The 8,153-nt window shown below is 38.7% G+C and overlaps 1 protein-coding gene across 1 annotated transcript in view; it reads right to left on the bottom strand.

Moving 5' to 3' along the window:
- Positions 1-1,349: 1,349 nt before the first annotated feature.
- The window catches only part of LOC150085872 (kinesin-like protein KIF12), a 168,551-nt gene continuing 161,747 nt past the window's right edge, over positions 1,350-8,153 (bottom strand). The window contains exon 19 of the mRNA XM_090373549.1: positions 1,350-1,679. Within this exon, the coding sequence (XP_090229675.1) occupies positions 1,579-1,679 (101 nt within the window). The 3' untranslated portion in view covers positions 1,350-1,578. The remainder of the gene's footprint in view (positions 1,680-8,153) is intronic.

Below are 8,153 nucleotides of genomic sequence, written 5' to 3'. Positions count from 1 at the left end.
TTTTTAAGACAATGTACTGAATACTGGAGTTTGTCCGTTTTGTTTAGTGCTAATTACTTATGAAAGTTAATAGTCCAATAAAATTTATTTATTGGGAAAATGGGAAAATTTCCCATCCAGATTTTCTGGATTGGAAAAACAGTTTCAAATTTTGAAAATGATGATGAATATCAAAGAAACTGAAGATTATGTAAAATTAATTTCAGTTCACTTCATATGGATAAGAAAATAATAATAATAAATATGTATTTATTATTATATACACTTTATATAAATTAAAAGAAAAGTTTTTATAAATTTGATTATATAGAGAAGACAGGTTTACTATCGTTTTATCTAGAGAGAAAAAAAAAAAAAAAAAAAAAAACAGAACATTTTTTTTTTATTTATATATACATGTATACACATATGCACACACTGGCCAAAACCTTAGAAACCTCTATCACAGTGAATTGCATCATGGTGTTCAGAATAGTAGCTATTTGCGATGTCACATGAGGCCAATACAAACACTGCTAGGTAAAGAGTAACCAATTAGCTGCAGGTCTACACATTTCAAAAATCATTGTGTTATAGCTAATCATATTGATGAATAATCAACCAGACCGGCAGGGCGTGGTTAATCTTTGGTTTGTGACTATTTGATAATTTTGCGAATCATGACAGTTACTGGAATGTCCTAGATCATCTTAAAGGTATATAATGTCTATAAAACCAAAGAAGGCACATACAAGCGGAGCTCATGGTACGGCTAAGACTGGCTGATTATTTTACCTGGCAGAAAAAGTGTGGGAATTACTTGTATTGCGAAAGATAATGTGTATTCCACCACATACACTTTTTTTTTTTTTTTTTTTTTTTTTACGGACAACGATGGATACCTTCAAGAAGACAGCTTCATTACTCATCGTTTATTCCTTACCGTAATAGCGAGATATGATATTCCACACCATAATAATGAGGAGATGTGGCATATTTTCAATGGCTTCCTAGTCACCGAATTTCAACTTTATAGAAAATTTATGTTATTTCATATATTATCATATCTCGAAATCTCTAATTACTTTCGACCACAGCAGAACTGTAAACAGTAGTATAACATCTGCCTGCCGTCTTCCAGAAGCCATTGGAACTTATGCCACGAGTGTATTAGATATCATTAGCACAGAAAATCGATGGGACATACTGAAGCAAGGTTTCTAAAATTTGGGTCAGTATGATATCATATGTGACTATTATATTCTTTAACAACTATAAGGCAGAAAGTATGAAAATTCGATGACTGAAGGAAAATGAAACATTTGGTTTGGTCTTTAGTGATTATATCCGTATTGTAAATTAATATTTTTTGAAGCTTAGATCAGTCCAGGATCCCAGTCATTTCAACAACAATACACAAACTTCCATAACCTTCACAGACTGCAGATATGTTGGCTGGCTGTCAATTAATAAACATCCGGGAGATCATGTCTGTGGATAAATACGTTCTCCTTATCTTATCACCCTAAAATTGCACTAATGTGGGCCGACTCGAAGTCATATCATCAGCTGTTTTCTTTAAGATCGATGTCATTTCCGCTATCTTGTCGGTTGTTCAGAAACTTGGCTCTCTCCTCTGATGGCTCGTTGAACTTGCTCCAGGTCCCTAGCTAGACTCTCTGTGTCCTCATCCATCGCTTCTGGAAATAAATTGGAGGCCTCTTAAATCATGCTCCAACCTAGGTAATAATGGTAAGATGTTCAACGTCCATCACCGCTTATATTACAAAGTGCTTTTTTTTCTGGAAATTTCTAGAATAAAATGATAAAGAAATATGAAGTAAATGGTACTTTTAAACACAGGAATTATACAACTCGTAATAAGTACGACGGAAATCAGCTGGGGAAGTACAGTTAATGGACTTGTTTGCTTCTCATTTTCCAGTAACAAAATCACATTAAAAAATTGTGTTAAAAGAAAAAAAATCTGTCTAATCAATAATGTATATATATATATACATACTCAACAACATACATACAGCGTAATATCTAACAACACTAGAAAAAGATAGAAATAGAAATACATACTCATATACTATCATACCAAAAGTCAGGGACATTGTAGTTTGATGAGCTAACTTGATGCAGTTAGCATCAAGTTAGCTCATCTTTGACTTTAATAACTGCTTTAATGGGTCGTTGAAGATTTGTGCCAATTTCTGTTGGAAAACTAGCGCTATTGCATTTCACTTGTTTAAAGTACTAGTGATCACCAGTAATGAAGAGGAGTATCTTAGCCTGATTCTGCCTTCCATTTCATCCTAGAGATGTTCACGCAAGTTAAGGTCGAGGTCTGGGCTGACCACTCCAATTTTTCAATTTGTTCTCTTCGGACCAGGCATCCACAATCCTTAATTTCTGGCATGGAGCGTTGTCGTGTTGAAAGGTAGAGGTGCTGCTTCCATAACATTGCCACAATATAAGGAATAGAACTGTCCAGGACATCAGTGTAGGATGCAACATTTATGATTTATGGACTGCAACCAGTATACCTAATTCAAAAATACTCACAGGCCATAATACCTCCTCCCAACTTCATAGCTGAAACAATACTTAAGTAGTAAACTTCTTCAGGGACAGCCTCCACACTCAATCACTTCCAGCAGACTGGAAGAGCGTGTAGCGCCACTTGTCACTACACAGGACCAATTTTCATTAATCCACAGTAGAGGATTAATGAAAATTTGGCGTACCTCGCACCATGCCAATCGATGGTGTGCATTTGTCATCAAAGGCTTCTGGGATGCAACTCTTCCTTGAAAATTCATGGTATGCAGCTTTCTCTATTTCGCGAACACACTTACAGGTTTGCGAGTGGTTGCTCGTAGCTCCAAACTCAGACTTTCTAGGCTCTGATGGCTAATTGACATAACCAGTTGTCTCAAGGCGCGCTAGCTCCTGTAAAATCAGTATCTTTCGCCTATGTAATGGTTTCTTGGACTCAGCGTTACCTCCGGACTTCCATTGCTTTAGCATGTTGCGAATTGTCGACTTGCGAATATTCACTTCCTGAGCAGTAGCATGTATAGACAAGTTTAATTGGCTTTTAATTATTATTCTTCCTGTGAAATACTGTTAGCATTTTTCGTGTGCTCATCGTTCATCGATCGTTATACACGTTTGAAATGAATTCCCACCTAACCAATGATCATCTTTCCAAGGCCACTTAGGTTTGCGATATTTGCATATTTCGTAGTCACGCGATTTCTTTCAATTAGAGGGACATCCTATGATTTTTGTAGACAGTGTATTTACTTAATTTTGATAAAAATACTGGTGCGTATGGGCTTGGCACACCCAGGGTCTTGAGCTGGATATCATCATTCTTCTCTTTCTTGGTGATTCCCTTCTACTTTTGACACACTCTCTCTTTCTCTCTCTCTCTCTCTTTCTCTCTCAGGGTAACTCGGGAATTTTTTTTTTTTTTTTTTTTTGCTGGTGCGGCATAAGCTTCAGGCTTCCTTCACCATATAGCTAATAATAATAATAATAATAATAATTAAACAACCAGATGAAATGACTAACTCGGTCTCACGTGACAGCTTATCTATTTTAGTCGATGTAAGTTCTTAAGTAGACCGCTATCTGTGTTAGTTTTTTTTTGGGGGGGGAGGTTGTTATTTATAAGGTGTTCGATATATTTTTTGATATATTAAAATCATCATTCTATTGGTCATCTTATTTTTTTTTATTTAATGATCCCTTATTTATTTATTGTATTTATTTATTTTACTGTATTTGTTTAACCAACTACCTGACACTTGTAATTTTACTTCAATTATTTATAATGTATGTGGCGCCTCTACTTGAAAATTTTCAGTTTAAGTCGGTGTGGATTATCGTCGTCTGCTTCATAATGCTAATTTTAGTTAAAAGATGCATAACGTTCAGAATGTGCTTTCTGTTGATCTTTTGCCTGCAAAATATCGATTCTGGCTTAAATTTAACATTAGATATACAATGTAAGTGAATATTTGCTGCTATACAGGTTCTATATAATCTTATCATATCATTTTTATAATGATCAAAGAAATGTTTGTAGCAGAAAAGAGATATGCTGTGCTGCCTTCCGTTCAATAGCAATTCAGTTCTTTACTCCCTTCAGGTAGTGACATATTCTATTTTCTCTCTGGAATTTTCGCAGTTTCTACAGAAAAATAAGGGAGTTACGCGCTCAGCAGAAAGGTAGGTAGATATCTTTTTTAGCCACTTTTCATAATTTATAAACAGCGTCATGCTTTACAAAATTTAATGGCCTTCGTATTAAGAGAATTAAAAAAAAAAAAAAAAAAATGGCCTGTCTGTTCAAAAGAAAGGCATATATTACGAGGAAATATTTTATGGTACTACAATTGTAAAACTAATATTACAATTTAAATGTAGGTTAAATAAAACACTGTTAAAATCCGGGAATATTATTCCGTATTCATAAGTTATCGTTACTGTAAAGTAATGATAATATTGCCAAGCAGTGTGCACGAGTTTTGAAAGCAACGTTTACGGCTTGAACCAAAACAGAGATCGTTAGTGCAATATTCCATGGTTTGGCACCCTTTGTTCATCCGCATGCCAGCGGAATAAAATTTATATTAATTTCCGTTAGCCTTAGTTATATACATTACTATAGTCCCATTTTTTATATTAATTTTACATAGATTTTAGTATAAAATCAAAATATAACGTTATTACTAAAACTTTTCTTAGGAATGGCATAATAGAAACATTATCAACAGAAATGGAATTAAAATACAACAAATCATGTTATGCGGAATTAGTCCCTAATAATACAAGAAGACAACATTTTAATGTGATTTTTTGACTTGAAAATTTTTCACGGGAGTGTCAATGTTTGGCGAAATTCTGGTTGCGGCTGTTCGCTGTTGTTTTGAGGGTTATGGTCTGTCAGCTTCGAGTTTTTTTATTTTATTTTTATTTTAAATAATTCAATTTGGGAAAACAGCTGCTTACGTGTATAGGAACTTTCACATAGCTACATTTTAGAAATGGTTGATCGAGAGGATTACATGAGAAGATAATCAAATCAAAAAATTCAGGGAAATGACAATCAACAAAAAAAAAAAAAAAAACCAGACATCACTTTAGTCACGATGGACGGAATTGGAGTGTGTGTGTGTGTGTTTGTTAAGCGGTTCCTTTGGTTCCCCACAAATGCGCGTTGAGAACTCTGTGATGCATGCACAACATTGCAAGGCCAGTCAGTGTGGGTTATGTGTGAGTAGTGTGTTGTTTGACTGGCCTCTTAGTTACTGGGAGGCTCGATCACCATGGAAGGAGCCTTTCAGCATCCATCCACTGGCACGAGGAGCCGGGCCAGGAAGCTAGAAGGAACGCCTGGCGGGCTCTCTCCCCACTTGCGAAGCAAGGGAGGAGGGAGGCCATGTTAGAGGAACGGAGCGAGTTGGATAGGAAAGATAAGAAAAGGGGAAGGAAGCAAGGATAGGCAGAGCGGGAGGCTACCCCCAGCAGAAGGCCAAACGGTAAGGTGATCCCATGCCTGTCAGTTGACCAGCGTCAGCAGAACCCCTTCGATGAGGACTCATTGAGGATGGTTAAAATCCTGCCAGGGGAGTCACCTAGGCCAGCAAAAGAGCCCGAAAGTATCTAATCCCACGCCAAGAGAGGCGGCGTCAGCAAAGGAATTTCAAGGAGAAGTGAGGGCAGGAATCCCCTTGGTTTATTTCCTGCAGAGAGAAGTGTCGGCGTTGGCAAGAATCTCTGGTGGAAGCTTAGTCAAGAGAAGTTGAAAATCACCCGGTGAAGTCTTCTAGGAGCAGCAGAGAACATGTTGGAGCATTGCAGGAGAAGATGAAGTTACTGTGGATGGACACGGAAAAATTAGAGGCGGCTCTCGAGTGGCCACATAATAGAGACTTGGTGATGTGATTGCAATGGTGCATCCTGTGGAGCACAGAATCATTACTGGGATTGGTATACCCCTTATGGCTGACAAGTTATTTAATTTCTGGCGTGACTGGCAGTGGGGAAGCTAGTCGACAGAATGGGCTGTGGTATATATAAGTGTGCCAGTTGGCGGTTGTGAGTGATAGCGGCATCTGTTGAAGACCGCGGTGCCATAGGTCGAGAATACTTTGTAGGCTTCTTCTGATTCCAATACCCTAGCCTCTGGATGGATTTTTGGTGCATTGAGGGCCAGAAGAAGCTGGTTGTGAAGGTCAAGATAGATCGGATAGGAGTGCATCACGTGGGTCCGGTCCTCTGGCTCTCCACAGATGCAAAAAGCATCGTCAGCTAGACCAAAGTCGAGAGGACACCTTTTAAATGATCCATGGCCAGTCAAAAGAAAGGACGTGTAGACATTAAGATAGAACCAGTTGTAACGTTGTTTTTTGAGGAAGGTGACATCCAAAATGGTTAAAGAAGCACTGCAGGATCATCTAGACAAGAATTCAGTTATAGCTCAGACGCAGCATGGTTTTGTTAAGGGCAGGTCTTGCCTGACCAATTTGATTGGATACTATGATGTAGTCACAAAAGAACTGGATGCAGGGAATAACTTTGATATTATATATTTGGATCTTAGAGCAGTGTGGCATTGGAGGCAAATTGCTGCTATGGATAAGGGGATGGTTGAGTGGCAGAAGACAGAGAGTGGTAATCAATAGACACTGCTCAACGTGGACTAATGTTATTAGTGGAGTTCCTCAGGGTTCAGTGTTGGGTCCGTTGTTGTTTTCGGTGTTTATGAATGATATTGATGATGGTATATCAAGTTTAATGTCCAAGTTTGCAGATGATACAAAGGTTGGCAGGGTTGTTAAGGACACTACTGACGCTGTGCTGCTGCAACAGGATCTGGAAAGGTTGAACAGATGGGCTAAGAGGTGGCAAATGAAGTTTAACATTGACAAATGTAAAGTATTACATATGGGAAACACCAACCCCAGAGCAACGTATCAACTCTGCAGTACTACACTGACAGTGGTGGAGTATGAAAAGGACCTGGGGGTAATTGTGCAGGCAGATATGAAGTTCTCTGAGCAGTGCAGACGAGCTGCAAGAGTAGCTCATGGTGTCTTGTCAATGATATACAGGAATTTTTCTAGCAGGGATAAGGAGGTGATTATTCCCTTGTATAAGGCAATGGTTAGGCCACATCTTGAGTACTGTATACAGGTCTGGAAGCCTCATTTCAAGAAGGATGTAGAGCTGCTGGAACGGGTACAGAGAAGGGCAATAAGATTAGTGAATGGAACAAAGAGTTGCTCTTACGAAGAAAGGCTTAAGTTTTGCAAATTACAGAGTCTGGAGACTAGGCACCGGCGAGGTGATCTGATAGAGGTGTATAAGGCTTTGAATGGTTTGAGTATGCTCAATGCCAATGGGATTCTTCCTCTTGCTCAGAATAATCACCTCAGAGGGCATAAATTCAAATTGAGGAAGGACGGATGTCGGATAAATGTGCGGAAATTTGCCTTTGGCCAGCGGGTGGTTGGTTGGTGGAACCGACTTCCATCACTTGTTGTTGAAGTTGATAGCCTATACAAATTTAAGGCTCAACTGGACAGGTATTTCGAGCGAACGGAGGGGTGAAATGGGAGTGGTGTGTTTTTTTTTTTGGTTGATGCTGAATAAGCTTGCTTTCTTGCATCATATGCCTCTACTAATGCTAATGCTAAAATAAAGAGTTTATTTAGCAGAACTTCACCGGATAATTTCACCTGTTGATGGGCTATTCCATCGTGTCTGTCATAGGTAAACAGTTCAGTCCACACACGGGTCATCTCATTTTTGATGTTAGTGTCTGTACGCGTTTTAATGGCGAGTATTTCAACCTCTTTATTCTTCTTAATGGCATGAGAGAGGCCGAAGTATATGACATGGAGATCTAGAGGTAGGCATCCAGTAAGAACTTGCAGTGCAGCGGTTGATGTGGTCCAACACGCACGAGTCATTTGCAGCATCATAAGCCGCTGGACCTGAAGGATCAGGCATTGCATTCTTACTAGCGGCATCCTGTTATACCACACTGCGGCGTCATGTGTGACAATGGGAATAAATACAGTTGTGTAAAGATGTAAAAGCCCGGCTTTTGAGGCCTCAGTCTTTGCGGGTTAAGCGTGCCAGCATGGTAA

Source organism: Mastigoproctus giganteus, chromosome 5 (assembly GCF_048544385.1).
Source record: "Mastigoproctus giganteus isolate SK-2022 chromosome 5, ASM4854438v1, whole genome shotgun sequence".
NCBI lineage: Eukaryota > Metazoa > Arthropoda > Arachnida > Uropygi > Thelyphonidae > Mastigoproctus > Mastigoproctus giganteus.
Note: the sequence above shows the minus strand (reverse complement) of the source record. Positions and strands in the feature narration are given on the sequence as shown.